Source organism: Plasmodium gonderi (assembly GCF_002157705.1).
Source record: "Plasmodium gonderi DNA, contig: Chr14, whole genome shotgun sequence".
Classification (NCBI taxonomy): domain Eukaryota; phylum Apicomplexa; class Aconoidasida; order Haemosporida; family Plasmodiidae; genus Plasmodium; species Plasmodium gonderi.
The window spans coordinates 961,784-980,049 of NW_021628939.1; the positions used below are offsets into that span (position 1 = coordinate 961,784).

Genomic DNA, 18,266 nt, shown 5'->3' on the forward strand with positions numbered 1-18,266 from the left:
CGTATAATTGGTGAATAAAAAGATGTTATTGCTATTATTTTTACATATATATTTCTTTTCTATTTTTATTGTTAATTTTTTTGTTTGATTTTACCTTTTTTAAGTGTGCATAAAAAGACTTAAACTTTTATATTTTTTACATAACTGGCTCTACTCTATTTAATATTTCACTGAATATATCAGTTATTAAACTGTTACATACTTTTTGCAAAAGAATTCAATACATAAAAACATATAGCTTAAATGTTTTCTTCGTATGAACAAGTTTGTAATAAAATTAGTATAAAATACGTTGGGTTTAAAACTTTTACCTTATTTTTTGTTGTTCATGTTTTTTACACAATTTATTCCTTTTATTCCACACGGATTCTCTTTAATTTTTTTATAAAATTAAGCTAATGATAAAAATTTTAACTTATGAAAATGCTTTATATGGAAAAAAAAAAAAAATTAAGAGTTCTTGTCTGGGTTTCTCTTCTTATCCTTCAGCTGACTTTCATGAATGATAGAAACAGTCAATCCGTTCTTCTGTAATTCTGGAAAAACGAAGGGGTATTTTTATAATATTTACACAGTCTCTATAGCTATTTATAAGAATATGAACAAGACATGTAAGGGACGGGAAGAAAAGGGAAGAAAAAAAAAATATATATATATATCACAAATCTACCTTCACAATATTTTTCCGCTTTTGATCTCCAAGTTGACAAAATAAGAGCTTGGCCTGTGCTATGAGCTTCTACTGTAATTGTATGCGCCTTGGCCTTGCTTATCTGACCAACAACTTTTACAATTACGTCCGTTACATAAGTGAAACTGTGCAGAGTAGGAAATCAAAAATAAAAAAATCAAGAATATATAAAAATTAATAATATATAAAAATCAAGAATATATAAAAATCAAGAATATATAAAAATCAAGAATATATAACGGTTTGCACATAAATGTTGATTCGAGTACATGCCGGAAGCATGTATATATGCACAGAAATGCACAAAGACAGAGAGAGACTGAAAACAGGAAATATAGCATGGTATTGATACACACATGAACATTGAAAAATGTCCATTTCACAAATTATAAAATGTCTCACTTATGAATATCGTCGTTGTACAGGATGACCTTCCAAGCAGTTGTCTCTTTTTCTCTCTTCTCTTTTTCCTCGTCGTAGAACTCCTTTATGTTATCTTTTTTAATTTCTTTTATCACATTTCTGTTGAAAGGGTTTACACGTGTGTGTTAGAATAGCTTGGAATTGTGCATAGCAAGAAATATATGTGCACTACCCGATATGGGTGTAAAATGAATAAAAATTGTTCGAATAGTAAAAGTAGCAGTACACAAGTCCGTGTCTATAATGAATACATAACATTCTATCGTAAAAAAAAAAAAAAAAAAAACAGTGAAGTAATCTTAACCTGAGTTTTTTCACTTTTTCCAAGTTTTCATTATTCTGGGCCTCAATAATTATATTTCTTCTCTTTAACTAACATTGAGGATGCGTATTGGTAGAGAATGTTCAAAAGTTGTAATGATAAAATGAGAAAACAGAATGGGGACGAATTAAGCATGTGGAAATGCGCATAATAAGCTTAAGTAATATTAAACGAAAAATGAAACAAAATGAAGTACACTGATATAGAAAAAGCATAATTTCACAAATGCACTCTCTTCTGCAAACCTTGTTATCCTTAAACACATGTCTGCTGGTATTGCTAGTATTCCGAATTTTTTGTGACGTATTAATAAACTTACAATATCTGGTAATATAATTTATGCTATACGAACGTGTACTCCTCTTACATAAAAATATACATAATAAAACAAATAAGAAGGTTTTTGAATAATTATGCATTTTTTCTTCACACCAGTTGTCCGTTATCAATCACATTAGATAAACATTAGGTAAAAAAAAAAAAAAAAAGTCAACAATTTATATCTTATCCTAATATTTAATCATCTTTACGTAAAAAAAAAAAAATAAAAAATAAAATAAAAATAAAGCCGCTTACTAGTCTTTTTATTTCATTCTTCCATTATAGTATTTTACTATACTACCATATACAATGTAGATTTAAATGTGTAAACATTGGTTACAACTATTGGAGATAACTTTTTCAGATGTACGCAACTGACAGAAAAAACATAAGTACAAATACATGAGAATAGTGTCTCCTTATAAAGAGTCTCAAATTTTTAATTCAACATATGTTATACATATGCATATACATATATGTATATGCAGAGGTGATGAGCTTATTTTAAAAATTGATCATGTCGTACGCGGGTTCCCACATCCTGAATGCATAATGTGCTTTCTCACATTTTAATTACATTTCCTTATTTTTTGTTCTTGCTATTCTTGAAAATTCCTGCCTTTACATAAACTTATGTTTTCATTATGAGTTGATTGTTTAGTTTCCTTTATTGCCTCGTCCTAAACTTTTAATACAAGTGTGTTCATTTTTTATAAGAGAATTTTGTAAGTGATTTCTTAAAATATGCTTTATTAGGACCAATAACTTTTTTTTTTTTTTTTTTTTTTTTTTTTTTTGCTTAACTTGAATTTTTACCCATAGCATAAGTGTTCCTCAAAGTAAGATTATTTTATCAAATTCACTGCACCGTGTGGAGATATTTTATTTCGTATTCCTTTTGTTGAGGAAAAAAAAAAAAAAAAAAAAAGAGTTATCATTATTTGGATTATTACAATTATATACTTGTCATGTTCTGTTAATAAAATCCAGTGCAACGATTTACATATACATGTATTTACACATATATTCATACATATATTCATAGATACATTCATAGATACATTCATAGATACATTCATACATATATTCATACATATATTCATACATACATTCATACATGCATACATACATACATACATACATACATATATTTATGCACATATGTAAAAATAACAACAATACATTAAAAACATGTCGTAGATTAATATTCCGGGTTAAGCTGAGAGGGATTCTTTTTCGTTTCCCTACATTTTATTTTGCCATATGTACATATAATATATGTACACATAGTATAGGTTTACAATTAGTGAGTAAAAAATTTAAACAAATTTTTTCCCCATTATTCTGCAATTTGTAACAACTGAAAAAGTTAAGGCAAGCCTTTCATCATTTTTTTTTTTTTTTTTTTTTTTTTGTGTTGGAAATTATATCTTTTCCTTGGTGGAGAAAATAACAGAGGGCGGAAGCATTTTATATGTATGTGACAATGGTCATATGCACGGATAAACATATATAATAGTACGTGTCGCTACCTGGCCTATCATTTCTTCCCACAGAAAGAACTACACCGAGATGGAGTATAAATTAGAATTTTTAAGCTATTTGCTTATTTTTAAAAAAAAAAATGAACGAATTGCCAAGTTCAACAAACAAATAAAAACGTGTATTAACATATTTGAAAAAATGGTAATTGATGAAAAAGAGTTGATATACTTGTTTGAAAAGAACATTTTAGATATCAACCCATCTATTCGTTCATTATGTTGGAAATTAGCACTGAAGCATCTTAGTTTAAATACGAAAAAATGGAATGAAGAACTTATTGAAAAAAAAAAATTGTATGAAGATTATTTAAAATGTTTTGTACTAAATCCCATGAAATGTGAAAAAAATGGCATAGGGAAAGAGGCAAATGAAAACACATCTTCCACTAACATAGAAGACGATTCAGATACGAATATAATTAATTCTGAATTGTTTAGTCAAATAAATAAAGACACCTTTAGAACTAGACCTGAGTTGTCTTTTTTTAGTTTAAATCCACAACAAACAATTAATAATAATATAAAAATTCTTAACAGTTTAATTAATATAGAAGAATTTGAACAAGAACATGAAGAAAAAATACCATCTCTAGTAAATATAAGTACCATGGATGAAAAATGTACTGATCAGGAAGGGGAAACACATACCAAGGATGCACAAAACATAAGAAGAAAAAACACTAATAATGTAGAAACTGTTTTAGAACAACAAAATGTCAATCAACTCTTACCACCTGTTGATAGAACTCCAAATATAGATATAGAATCCATGAACAAGTTGGATAAATGTCCTAAAAAGAAAAATTATGAACATCCTTTTGGTGACCATTCAGGTGTTTGTGATATGGTTAACCCGAAAAGACATTACGATTTATTATGCAGAATTTTGTTTATATATGCAAAAATTCATCCATATGTTAAATATGTACAAGGGATGAATGAAATTCTGGCCCCGCTATATTTTGTTATTTTTAACGATCCTTTATGTAATTGTTCTCTACAAGGAGAAGCAGATACATTTTTTTGTTTTATAGAATTAATGCAAAAACAGAAAGATGTTTTTTGTGAAGGATTAGACAATACAGATGATGGAATAAATGGGAAGCTAAAAAAATTTTCTCTCCTGTTAAGAATAAAGGAATATGAAATATGGAAAAAGTTGTATACTCTGAAAATAGAAACCCAATATTATGCTTTAAAATGGATTCTCTTATTATTAACTCAAGAATTTGACATGGCTGATACTATTATATTATATGACCATTTTATTATTAATAATGATCAAAATTTTATTTTGTACATTTGCTTAGTAATTTGCATGAAATTAAAGTGTTCCCTTCTATGTGGAAATTTCACTGTTAATCTTAAACTTTTGCAAAATATTCCACCTTTTGATCCCTGTGATATAATATATGAAGCTAAAAATTTAATGAGCAATGATGACAAAAACGGTTTCAACATTACAGAAATATATAATCAATATTATTGTCAAAAGAAAAGAAAAAATTCTGTGGAAAGTTTAGGAAATATTAACACTGAGGGAGATACATCTTCTAGCGAAAATTTATCTAACATAGACGAAAGTGAAAGCAGCAGTAGACAGGGAAGATCTGTACTTCATAATTTTAGGAAAAAATTTGTTGTACAAAATATTAAGAATTATATAAGTAACAAAATGGACACAACAAAAAGGAGTAATGAGTATTTGGACTTTCACCAGTTATAACTCCAATCAATGCCTGGTATTCTTTTGAAGAAATAATCATGCCTTTGTATCACTCCCATTTTATCCATTTTTTTTACATTAACACTTTTATATGTTTATGTAAATATGGCTCCACAAACTGGACAATTTTTGCATAACAGTACTTCATTATATAAAAACTGGTAAAATTCGAAATATAATAATCGAATCAGCTTATGATGATGTTCATCATTTCTCCATCCCTCTTTTTGTTTTATTTATTATTTTTTTGTGAAACAATTTTGTACACAAGTGTGTACTTTTTGTGCATATGTAAAAACAGCGTGAAATGTATGAAGTTTTTTAAAGTTAATATTTTTTTCTCCCTTTTTTTATTTTATTTTATTTATTATATATTTTTTCTTTTTCTTGTGGTAACAATTTTTAACATTTGTTTAATGCAATTTTTTAGTTTCCACGTTAAGTTTACTTTGCACAAACTTGTATGTTTATGTGAAGATGTTTTCTGTAACCTGCGCATGTGTTTTTTTTTTTTTTTTTTTTTTTTTCTCTCTCTAACAAAATATTCTCCATTTTATCAATACAAGAACACATCGCAAAGAAAACTAAAATGAATAAATAAACAAGTTTAATTTGTTAATAAATATATCAATACTGCTGTGCTATATGCACATAAAAGTTATAACTGTTACGTTATTAGTTCAAATAACATATGAAGTGAAACTGATTATACTTTTTTTTTTTTTTTTTTTTTTTTTTTTTCTCTCAGTCTTATCACTTAATCACACATTTATGGGCTCATCAAATCAGTAAAGTTCGAAGCATTTTGACAGGATGTTGTATAATTTTCTTTCTACCTTATTAATGCAATTAATGTTTGCAGATGATATTACACACCTTTTAGAATAGTTATATTTTTCAATTATGATACCTTTATTAGGATCCTTTGTTCTACTTTTTTCTCTTCTATGTTTATTGTCCTGGTAAGTACTTTCCTCCTCCAACACATTATACGTTAACACACGACAAAGATCGTGATAAGATCTTTTACTCAGAACAAAATATTTGTCAACGTTGAGTAAAAAATTATGCAACTGCTTTTCTATGTGCAAGTTAACACTTGTACTGAAATTTTTTAGATGAAGACGAGCAGATAATGCCCAATGATCACTAAGTTCCTTATTTTTTTTCTGTGTTAATATATCAACTCCATAGTTAAAAACTTGTTGAAATTTTATTAAAATTCCATTTTTATTAATTAATTCTGTAAATTTTTCCAAATCATAGGAATTTATGGATTTATTTAATTTGTTCATTTTTTCTTTTATTACATCTGCAGGGGTAAATAAATAAATGAGTTCCTTTATATCGTCTCTATTGATAAAAAAAGAATCCACAAGGAAAATATTATCCGTTAATCCAAATGAATAATTCAATCCACTAACTAGTGTGTTTTTCCTATCGATAATATCGTATGTTTTTTGTAATTTATAATTAATATTTTTATAAAAAAACAAATCATCCATTCTGCCTCGACCGTTTAGACTTACAAGTTTATCATATAATTCTCTTTCTTCTTCAACGTCTATGTTGAAACTTCCAATAACTAACATGGAACTATTTTTGAAAAGCATAGTTGCTATTGGTTTATCATTTGAATTTTCATTTGGTTCAATCGACGTATTACCACCACCAATGTGGCTATTATTACCCTTTTCATAATCTGTCATGTTAGAAATATAGTCTATCTCTTTTTTGTTGTAATTTAGCCCCTTTTCCAACTTGCTCATCTTTGTTATTACCTCATTTTTATCAACATATTTATGCAAAAGCATATTTTCCTGACTGTTCATTGGTTCTTCTGTTATTTTCAAATGTTTTCTGTGCATATAAAATAGTTGAAATATATAAATTTTCCATAAAGTTTTCTTCATCAACAGAATTAAATCGTCTAAATTGCTTAACTTATTTTGGGTACTATATAAATCAAATTCGCAATGAAAAATGTACAAATTATATCTTTCTTTAAAAACTAATTTCAAAATTTTTATAACTTTTCTTTTAAATAAAACATCAGATGATAAAAACATGTAATCGTAGAAAGTCAAATGAAAAAGCTTTTTTCTCCAACACATGTATAAACCCCCATTTCCATCAAAATAATTTTGGAATGTATAGAAAATTTCATTTAAAATGTTATATGATGATGGAATATTATCTACTAATATAGTATGTGTGTGTTTTAACTTGTCATATAGCATTTTCTGATATTTTCCATAAACTGATCTAAGGAATATTAAATCAAATTGGGAACATAACACTCCAATTTTTCCACACCTATTTTCATTATTTCTGCACGTCTCGTAAATACCATACAAGTGAGGATTATATCTGAACATGTCATTATACAGGTAAGTGTTCAGTGAAAATACACTTATACAATTGTAGTACACATCTAAACTTCTAGACTCATCACTAATGTTACCAGACATTAATTCAATGGGATTCTTTTGAATATTTCTTCCATTTCTACTTTTTCTATCATCGCTGCAACATTTTGTGTTACTAACTCTGATTGTTGTGTTCGATGGCGAAATTGAATAATCTCCATTATCATGGTCAAAAAACTTAAAGCTTTTACTCTTCTTCCTGTCATTAGAATCTTCTGCAAAAACTTCATTAATTGACAGATTTTCGCTAAGAGACAAATCGTCCATTTCATCATGAATGTTGCCTCTGCTTTCGGAATAACTCGATTCGGATGAACAACTTGATGTGCATTTTTTTGAAAAAAATGGATTGGTTGAAATTGGAGAAGTGGTTGAAATTGGAGAAGTGGTTGAAATTGGAGAAGTGGTTGAACTTGGAGAAGTGGTTGAACTTGGAGAAGTGGTTGAACTTGGAGAAGTGGTTGAACTTGGAGAAGCGGTTGAACTTGGAGAAGCGATTGAACTTGGAGAAGCGATTGAACTTGGAGAAGCGATTGAACTGGGTGCCCTGTTTGGAATGGATGAACTGGATGGGCCCACGTTTAGATGTATTGATTCCAATTTTATGTCATCATCCAATGAATGCCTTTTGTTTAAATTGTTACACTTTTCATTCACATCTTTTAGCATGTATTCTATATCTCTGTATATTTGACTGACTTGCGTAAAATCATTTGACGCATTGTCTTCCTCAAAGTCAAGGCTAAACTTGTGGTTCTGTTGCATGATCTCTTTCGTTTTTTTCCTCTCCGTCCTTTCAAATTTCTCCCTCTTTTCACCTTCCTTATTCATTTTTACACGTGAAGTGCACTTGTGCATTTGCGTCCTTTTTTGAGCCCTCACTCATATTCTGCTAGGTTTACATATTTTTTTCCAATTTTTCCCCTTTGGAAAATTTCATACCATTTCTATCTTTTGTATGGAAACTAAGCATCCTCCTCAAAAATATGCAACTGTGTGTGGGCATATACTTTTTTCAAATTAAGAGTTTTTTAATGCACATATATTAACAAATGAGTGTAAAAAATGCATATGTTTTTTCGAGCATGCAGTCATATGAACACTTTCAATAAGAGTACAATTTGGTTAATTACAATTAAAAACAAAATGAAATAACCCATGATATCATCAAATTTGCCATTAAAAGGGAAAAAAAAGACAAATTAAGCCAAAGAACAATTCCTACAAAGGGGGTCTTTGGGAAAAAAAAAAAAAAAAAAAAAAAGGGAAAAAAAAACTCCACTAAGAAATTTTCTCTGAACAAAAATTGTTTTTCTACACATGTACGAACATTCATTTATTTACACATTTTCAAGTAGATGCCCTTCAATTGTTTGGAGTCTAATGTGATATATGGTATTTCTCCGTATATCTATTGGTACATTTCTATCGAATGGTGTTCAATTAATTTGAAATTTACTTTGTTTCATTTTTATTTCATTTTATGTGTAACAAAAAATGTTCTCAAATATTATGCGTGCGAGAATGGCCAAAAAAAAAAAAAAAAAAAAAAACATGCTAATCTTTTTATATATGATAAGTTTACATTAAAAAAAAAAAAAAAAAAAAAAAGGAATTTTTTCACTTTTTAAAACTACCAAAAGTTCCTCCCCATCCTGGATAGTATGAACTGATCTGTCCATAAAAATTTATTTTTTCTAAATTGGTTCTTAATTTTTATTATTTTTTTTTTTTCTTTAGCTTCGTTGAATGATTATATCCCCATAAAATCGTATCAAATAAATTCCTCTAAATAGTTCCGCCCTTAAAATAATAATTTCTACAATATTTCCCTCCGAAGGTATTACTTTTCCTTCGCACAGATAAAGACCAAAGTTAGCTCATAATTTGTTACTCATTTCTAGGATAAAAAAATTCGCTTGGAATCATTTTGACAACTAGTTTTGTTGTTAATAAAACGAAAGTTACTAAATGGGTCTAACAAGAAAAAGACCCTACCAACTATTAAATCTTTATGAACAAATCCATAATTTCTACTATCAAAAGAATCCATTTTATTGTCTCCTTCTACCCATATGTTATCCTTAGGTATATAAACAAAGGACTTCATACTGTCAACAAATAATTTATCATTTTCTATTGCAATAATTCTTTTACATACTCTTTTTTTATCATTCACAGGGGATGTTAACAATATAACATCACCCCTCCTGTAAAAGTGTTTATTTTCTGCCATTTTTTTTTTTAATTTTTCAGTTATTCTAAAAATACTGTTATTTAAAAACTCAATAGAACTATGATTAAAATTTGACTCAGTAATAGCGTTAAAATGAAATAAGATGTTTATAAAACTATATAGCAAAATGTTACGTACTTGGTGAAAAAATCGAATAGTATCATCGCATACATAAAATAAAATTACTCCGTTTTTATTTATTAATGGACACATACTCGATCCACTAGTAAGTGTCATGTCGAGAATATAATTATTTATTCCAGAAATAAGTAAAAAGGATAATATTAACTTTTTTATAAAATTTATTGGGTTATTAATTTTCACAAAATTAAAAATATGTTTTTTCCTTTTTTTCACTTTGGATCTATTGTTACTTCTCTTCTTCTTTTCAGAATATCCTCTCAACAGAGTAGTCTTATTCCTTTGTGACAATAGATGGTTGCAAATATTCGCATTTCTACATATTATACATTGTAGTTTTTTTTTCTCCTCCCATAACTTGGCATAACTATGCAGCAGTACATATTCCCCCTTACTCCTCCCATAGTAACTTGATGAATTATAATTAAATTTATTCGTGTAAAAGAAAAAATTTTCTATAAATTTTAATGCATATAATCTTTTGCCGTACTGTCTGCTTCTGTTCATATTATTGCATTACGTGAAGTGGGGTCTACATGCATATCTTCACAATTATTTGAGAATGCAAATGTTCTAATGTCAATACATGTATAGGCACACACACATGATTGTATGTACAAAAGATTGTTATTCTATCTTTCCCTTTGAGCATCTTTTGCAATTTTGTCTGTTCCCTGATTTGGTTATTTTACGCCTTCTTGTGGCCAATAGTGGAGCCTAAACGAACTACTAATTTTTCTCACTTTGTAGAAGATATTACTTTTACACAGCTTATGAGCATTATATATAAAATAGCCAAACAACAAAAAATAAATTCTATACAAGGTAATGGTTTAGAAGCTGTAAATGTCACTGTCATTAGCAAGAACACATTAATAGGTACTCAAACTGTATCTCCAAGTGGAAATTTACAGAATGATCGAAACAGTTACACAAAAATGTGGTACAAAGGAAAAAGGGAACAATGGAAAATCAGGAGATTTTCTGAAAAAAGATAAAATATATGTAACATTTTGTTTGAGCTTATAAATTCGTTTTGCTTCTTTCTTTTATCCTTTCTTGTTTTGTTATGAAAAAAATGTATAATTCGTTTATGCACAGTTGAATAGCATTTTTATTTTATTGTATTTATTTTATTTTTTTTTATTTTTTATTTTTTATTTTTTTTTATTTTTATTTTTTTTTTTATTTTTATTTTTATTTTTATTTTATTTTTTTTTTTATTACTTTAAGGTGCTTAAGGATGCCTTTTTCGTATAGGTACATTAAGTACATCAAAATTTGGACTGAGCTTTGAAGTTACGTGTATATATATATACACTACACGTATGTTTGCTTATCCCCAATCTGTCAAAATTAATGACTAAGCCCCAAACGCCTTGAGTTGCAACGCTACCAGTATTCACTATGCTAATTTTTGTAAAGAAGGAAAGCCATACTTTGAAACTTCGAGCATAAAAACATAATTTTTTTTCTTTTTTTTTCTTACATATTTCCATTAGTGTGTTTTGAACGTTTTGTACAATTTGCTCCCTCTTCATTTTTGCGTTTTTTTTTGTTCTTTTTTTTTATTTTGTTCATTTTTTCATTCATCAATTGCACAAATTAGTGCAAACCTTTGAGAAGACCCATTCGCGGAAGCAAATACCGTGAACGATCATTAAATGAAGGAAACAAATTTTTTGTCATAAAAATGAGTCAAAAAAAATCTGCTTATTCAAAAAGAAAAGTTAGTTTACAAATACATGCTACCCATATGAATGACTGAGTATGTTACATGAGAATTATGTTACTACCATTTGTGCATCCCCTTTACCAGTTCATGTACAATTTTTAAGCATTAACACATCTTTAATCTTTTTACATGTCCCACATAAATTCATTTTATTATATTATGTTTCATTTCTACATATATTAGTGCATAATGACACAATTAAAAAGATGAATACTAAAATATTTCTATTACAGTTGCTGAGTGATATCCGGGTGCATGGATAGATGTACACACATATGCATATATCTACATACACATTTATATTAATCCATGTTAACTCATTTTACACAGTTTCTGCATTTCTGCATTTCTGTTCTATAGAAAATAAGCGAAATCGAAAAGAAATGCGAAGAAAGTTTGAATGAAATACTGAGATCAGCAAATGAAGCAACTGAGATTTCAAAAAAAGCAGAAGAAGAGCTAGAACACCAGACAGGTAATCGTATGATGCATTGCTTGTCCCGATATCCAAATGAGGAACAATGTCAGTGTTAGCGATATCTTTGATTTCTTTATTCAGTAGTTATAGATAAAGAACAAATGAGATATAAAAAATTACAACCATTTTTAAATAGATAAACAAAGAAGCAAACAGATAAACCGACAGAAAGACACGGCAAAAAAACAAACGAATGTAGAGATAAAATACGCATGCACACAAATCTGCATATTTGTATCCTCTGTAACAGCAATAAGGAATTTTTCAGAATTATATATTTTGAATACATGCATATATTTTTAACTCATTTTTCACAGAACAAATAATACATATCAGTAAGGAGACTGAACATATTGAAGAAAACTTGAATCAAAGTCAGTACCACTTAGAAGGTATAAAATATTGGTGGAAAAACATAAATTCTTTTCTAGGATTCGAAAATCCTAATAATAACGAAAATAAAAATACAAATAATCAGCTAAATGATAATATAAATAAAAAAACAAATTATAATTATAAGCATAATTATGCAAAGAACGACAACCGATTTTGTAGAAACTCATTAAACTTAGATGGGGCGCCACAAAGTAAGTATACAAATAGTATAACTGCTTGAAACATATGTTTTTTTCAATCTGCTTTACAAATATCTCTTTATTCATACATGAATAATATACCCCAAATATATGTGTAAATATGTGAATACCAAATATATGCTCACATGATATACCTTAATTTTTTTTTTTGTTGAAGGGAAAGGCACATTTGATGAAAAATACGAAAGTGATTTGAATACCCTGTCTTCAATGGTATATATTGTGAACACATTAAACACACCAACGCAACTGTTTTATCCCGTTGTGCGGTTTTTTTTTTTTTTTTTTTTAACGTGCGATTTTTTACTTTTCAGCTATTTTTATTTTTCAAATTTTATTTTTTTTTAATTTCTTTATTACATATAGCTCGATGAATTGCATACTAGGGCCTTGGTCATGGGGAATACAATAAAAGAGCAGAACAGGATGGTATACAGAAATATTTTTATATGTTCATTTGTAACTTTTATTTGCTACTTTTTTTTTTAGCAAAAGAGTAATTTCATGATCTCTTAAAATTCATCTCGTTTCAATTTCCCTAAAAAAAATTATGCACGTAATTTAAGTCTTTCTATGTGAAAAAAATATATAATGTTTTTATTTACTAATTTGCAGCTAGGTAATACGAGCGAAAAAATGGAACACAACATAGAGAAAATTCGAGATCAGCAAAAAGTAATGAAGGATATTATGAAAAAATAACTTGTCTGCAATATTACTTGTATGTATATGTATATATACGCTTTTCTAACAATACACAAATGCGCATTTTCCATGGGGAATAAAATGTAGATAAACAAAAAAAAATTAGCGAACACACATTTATTTTCCCCGCTCCTCTTTTTAAAAACCTTTTGTCAATTTTTTGTTTTTAAAATTTAATTGTCCGTTGATTCATTTGGAAATAATTGAAAAACATACACGTGTGAAAAAAATTTATGCATGTGTATTTACATAAATATACATATAAATATATGTTTGGTAAACTCGTATACATAAAACTATTTTTTTTGTATAAAATTTCCACACTTTTAAATGTTTTCTGTAATCGTTTTATGTATATTTTCTTATTTCGCAAAAATGTAAAAACTGCTGAATTACAGTTGTGTGCATCGTTTGTAATTGTAAAACGTGGCAAATTTAAAAAAAAAAAAAATATATTCGATTTTAATTTCTATTTCTCCGTGAAAATTGAAAAATATTAGCAGCTCTTCATTTGAATTTTTTTTTTTGCTTCTTAAAAGATAATTGCATATATATATACATATTATCGTATATGTGTTTATGTAAAAAACTTAACGTACTCCTATAAATCTATCAAGTGAATACAGCCAAGTGTACATGTGATATATGAGCGAGCATTAGCATATATAAATCAAGCAAAATTTAATATACGACATTAACTTGGGGGTAGGTTAAGATTTGATGATTTTTTCAAATGTATATATATATATATATATATATATATATATATATAACTAAAAGGCATTTACTTTTGTATGTACATATATGCTTTTTGGAACTTGTAAAAAATTTGCACAAATTGTTTTAAATGTATACACTTGGTTAAACACGCATATATACACACATATATATACATACATGCATACAACATGCCACTGTGATCACTGTTTCATATAATAACATTAAGCAATTTACGCATATCACATTTATGTGAAAAATTATATTTTTACATGGTTCATTTAGGTGAATCAGGTGGTAGTAAAAAAAAAAAAAAGTGATAATTAAATCATAAAAAATAAAGTTATATCTTGTATGATGTTAAAAAAAATGAAAACAAACAAATGTATCAAATTGATATGTAAATAATAAATTTTATAACTTTTCCCCTATATTTTGTTTTACAATTTGCACAAAAATATATATATTATGAAAAACAACGTTATTAACATAAAATAGAGAGATCCGCATCACAACTTATAGAAAATTACAAATAGAACAAAGTATTTTTCAAAAAAAAAGAAAAATAGACTTATACTCCATAGGAATGTCCTTTTTTTTTTATTTTCAATTTATTTTGCAGCAAAAAATATATATATGTATACTTATGGACATGAAAAAAAATTTACACCCACAGTGTAACAAACACAAATACATAACAAAAACGTACACATGAACTTCTACAGAGAACGCTGGAGTATATTCTATTTACGTACAAAATTGTTTCGTCAAAATGTCAATGAAGGAAGATTACTACGACTATCTGTTTAAAAGTAAAGCACATATACTTGTAGCTATACATGTGCACATTTTCTATATATGCATATATATATCCACATGTCTACAAATATAAATTACCTTACCTGTGCACGCATTCGTGAGATTATACAAAATTTTAGATATGCCCATATATCTTCCACTTTTTGACATTTTTTTTTTTTTTTTTTTTCATACTTTGTTTAGTTGTTTTAATAGGCGACTCCGGAGTAGGAAAATCAAACTTACTCTCCAGGTACTCATATATTCTTATATTTCTCGAACTGATTGGTGTGTATTGTGAACGTGAATTAACTTTTAATAAGAAAAAAATCTATTAGTTTAATATGCACAAAATATATAACGTAAATTTCATAAAACAAGGCAAAAAAAAAAAAAAAAAAAAAAAAAGCTATAAGTTATATAATAGGAAATATATACCATCACATTGAGTGCACACGAAAGAATGTTATAAAATATATGTATACAAAGTAGAAGTAACGCATTTTTCTGTAATAAGACATATTTTTTTTTTTTATTTAAATATACGTATATGTCTTGGGGCACAACATATACCGGCGTTTATGCCTTCCTATGTGCATGTATTATAACAAGAATTTTTCTTTTAACTCTAATTTTGACGATGAAGAAGAGATAACTACATTTTGTGCAATACACACACAGTTGTTGAAAGGAAGTGCTGTTTTTTTCACTGTGTCTGATTCAATGAACCATTGTATGGTGGTATTGATATGTTTTTTTCATTTTTCATTTTTCATTTTTTTTTTTTTTTTTTTTTTTACCCCGTCCATCACACTCCTTATAGATTCACGAGAGATGAATTTAATTTAGAAAGTAAAAGCACCATAGGCGTAGAATTTGCTACAAAAAGCATTCAATTAAAAAATAATAAAATAATAAAAGCACAAATATGGGATACAGCAGGCCAAGAAAGATATAGAGCCATTACCTCAGCATATTACCGAGGTGCTGTTGGTGCTTTACTAGTTTATGACATAACAAAAAAACATTCATTTGAAAACATTGAAAAATGGTTAAAGGAATTAAGAGATAATGCTGATTCCAATATTGTTATTTTATTAGTTGGTAATAAAAGCGATTTAAAACATTTACGTGTAATAAATGATAATGATGCAACTCAGTTTGCAAAGAAAGAAAAATTAGCCTTCATAGAGACCTCTGCTCTAGAAGCTACTAATGTCGAATTAGCATTTCATCAGTTACTAAACGGTAAGCACCCAAAAAAAAACATGTGTACGCATTAATGTTTTAATATATGCAAGTGAAGATGTAACGTTGAAGTGTGTTTCACTTGTATCTAGCATTGTATTTACATATATATAGACCCATCACTAGTTCGAAAAAAAAAAATGTGTAGAGACAAATGAAACTTACCAAAGAGCATAACAAATTTTCATTGGAACACCTTAAAGGAAAATTCACATGGTTATATTCATGTATATATATTCCCTCATTTTTAATTTTATAGAAATTTACAATGTTCGGCAGAAAAAACAAGCCACAAAAAATGAAGACAGCATGTCAATCCAACCTCGAGGGAAAAAAATAAATGTTACATGGGAAAAAATAAATAAAACCAAGATTGAAAAAAATAAATCAATACACATTTGTGCAGATAATTCTAAGCATTTCCATAGTATATATCATTTGAAATGCATTATATGTAATTATTTTTTATTTTTTTTTTTTTTTTATTTATATTCCCAGGTAGATGATGATGATGATGACGAAAATGAATCAAAGAAAAAATCCAAATGTTGTTGACGTGTGTTTAAATTTCCACTTTTCTTTCTTTCTTTTTTTTTTTTTTTTTTTTTTAAATTAATTTAAAAAACAATGTGGGAAGTTTTTTTTTTTTTTTTTTTTTTTTTTTTTTTTTTTTTTTTTTTTTTTTTTTTTATTTTTTTTTTTTATTTTTTTTTTTTTTTTTTTAATTTTTTTTTTTTTTTTTTTTTTTTTTTTTTTTTTTTTTTTTTTTTTAATTTAAAATTGTTCTATCATTTTTTGTTAACTTTTCATAGAAGGAAAAACTGAAATTCAAAAAAGCATAAGTAAATAGTGTTGGTATATCAAGCTAATATGCAAACGAGCATGTGTAGTACACACATTCATAGTTCTTGCTGAACTATTCTTTTGAATGTCCCTTACACATTTTTCTAAAAATTGCATAACATTCAGTGAAATCGTTGCTAATCCTCTTTTTAGAAGGGGACGTATAAACCTCAAGGTTTTGCTCCCATGCCACTGCATATTTTCACCTTATTAAAATAGCGCTCAAATGGAAAATATTGTTGTAAAGTGGATTTCAGCAAATGTAGCAATAATTATGCGTTACTTTTTTTTTTTTTTTTTTTTTTATTTACTTATGTGTATACATATGCACATGTATACATATGTATGTATTTTCTGGTGCACGCGTAATTTTTATTTTACATTTTTCCTCGATACATGAAAAAAAGTAACACTCTCATCATCAGAAAAAAAGAGAATTGCTCGAGTGTGCAAAACTGCATTTTTGCTATCAGTACTTTTTCTGTATTCTTTTACACACTTACGTGTACTCATGTTGCAGTTTATTCTATTTATTTTTACATTTAATTTTGTCTTTATTTTGTCTTTATTTTTGTCTTCATTTTTGTCTTTATTTTTACCCTTCAGCTTTGCCTATATTTTTACCCTTCGGTTTTGCATTCATTTTTATTTTTCAATTAGGTAAATTTCATTTTTACCCTTTTTTACAAACTTTTTGAAAACTATCACAATATGCATTTTCATAAAAAGTTGTAAAGATGAAAAATACAATTTTTCATAACACCCATTAAATTTTCAATTTTTGTTCATGCTGCATAATTTTTTTTAGTAAACAAGTATAAAATGTTTGTCAAACGCTGGTAAGGGAATAATTACTTAATTACGGGAGAATTATGAGATATTACCTCTCTCCCCCTCCTTGTCCATGTGAATTTTCCCCAGTTGTAGCGAAGCATGTGTATCACATGAAAGTCAAGCTACTATATTTTTTTTTTTTTTTTCATTATTATTAGTAGTAGTATTAGTAGTATTATTAGCAGTATTGTATTTTTTTCCTTCCATTTTTCTACATGGCAATTTAATTATTTTTTAGGTCCTTTCTATATAAGTACATTTCAGAGCATTTTTTTATTTAAATGACACATTTTCAGGAATATCACTTAAGAAGGACGAATTATTAAGAACTTGCTTTCGTGGATAGTTAGCAGTTCGATAAACTAAAACGAAAAAAAAAAAAAATACCCTATCCTTCCACCTTGCATGAAACATGGACAACTTGTTTAAATTCACGCATCTTTTAAAAGAAAAAAAAGCAAAATAATAATTATAAAACA

At 27.4% G+C, this 18,266-nt stretch overlaps 6 protein-coding genes across 6 annotated transcripts; 3 read left to right on the forward strand and 3 right to left on the reverse strand.

Moving 5' to 3' along the window:
* Positions 1 to 450: 450 nt before the first annotated feature.
* PGO_142000 (ATP-dependent Clp protease adaptor protein ClpS) lies at positions 451 to 1,855 on the reverse strand (the record flags this gene model as incomplete). The annotated part of the gene is made up of 5 exons (XM_028690194.1): positions 451 to 536; positions 671 to 816; positions 1,094 to 1,213; positions 1,419 to 1,486; positions 1,682 to 1,855. The coding sequence occupies 5 exons, from the start codon at positions 1,853 to 1,855 to the stop codon at positions 451 to 453; spliced, it is 594 nt and encodes a 197-aa protein (XP_028545995.1).
* Positions 1,856 to 3,329: 1,474 nt separating this feature from the next.
* PGO_142010 (TBC domain protein) lies at positions 3,330 to 5,027 on the forward strand (the record flags this gene model as incomplete). The annotated part of the gene is made up of 1 exon (XM_028690195.1): positions 3,330 to 5,027. The coding sequence occupies one exon, from the start codon at positions 3,330 to 3,332 to the stop codon at positions 5,025 to 5,027; it is 1,698 nt and encodes a 565-aa protein (XP_028545996.1).
* A 785-nt stretch (positions 5,028 to 5,812) lies between these two features.
* PGO_142020 (hypothetical protein, conserved) lies at positions 5,813 to 8,287 on the reverse strand (the record flags this gene model as incomplete). Its single annotated transcript, XM_028690196.1, has 1 exon — positions 5,813 to 8,287. The coding sequence occupies one exon, from the start codon at positions 8,285 to 8,287 to the stop codon at positions 5,813 to 5,815; it is 2,475 nt and encodes an 824-aa protein (XP_028545997.1).
* Positions 8,288 to 9,356: 1,069 nt separating this feature from the next.
* Positions 9,357 to 10,340, reverse strand: PGO_142030 (big signal peptidase; the record flags this gene model as incomplete). The annotated part of the gene is made up of 1 exon (XM_028690197.1): positions 9,357 to 10,340. The coding sequence occupies one exon, from the start codon at positions 10,338 to 10,340 to the stop codon at positions 9,357 to 9,359; it is 984 nt and encodes a 327-aa protein (XP_028545998.1).
* A 1,186-nt stretch (positions 10,341 to 11,526) lies between these two features.
* On the forward strand, positions 11,527 to 13,344 carry PGO_142040 (SNARE protein; the record flags this gene model as incomplete). Its single annotated transcript, XM_028690198.1, has 6 exons — positions 11,527 to 11,562; positions 11,929 to 12,043; positions 12,364 to 12,633; positions 12,800 to 12,855; positions 13,009 to 13,071; positions 13,258 to 13,344. The coding sequence occupies 6 exons, from the start codon at positions 11,527 to 11,529 to the stop codon at positions 13,342 to 13,344; spliced, it is 627 nt and encodes a 208-aa protein (XP_028545999.1).
* Positions 13,345 to 14,836: 1,492 nt separating this feature from the next.
* On the forward strand, positions 14,837 to 16,665 carry PGO_142050 (ras-related protein Rab-11A; the record flags this gene model as incomplete). Its single annotated transcript, XM_028690199.1, has 5 exons — positions 14,837 to 14,876; positions 15,067 to 15,115; positions 15,686 to 16,110; positions 16,370 to 16,452; positions 16,609 to 16,665. The coding sequence occupies 5 exons, from the start codon at positions 14,837 to 14,839 to the stop codon at positions 16,663 to 16,665; spliced, it is 654 nt and encodes a 217-aa protein (XP_028546000.1).
* Between the last annotated feature and the right edge of the window lie 1,601 nt (positions 16,666 to 18,266).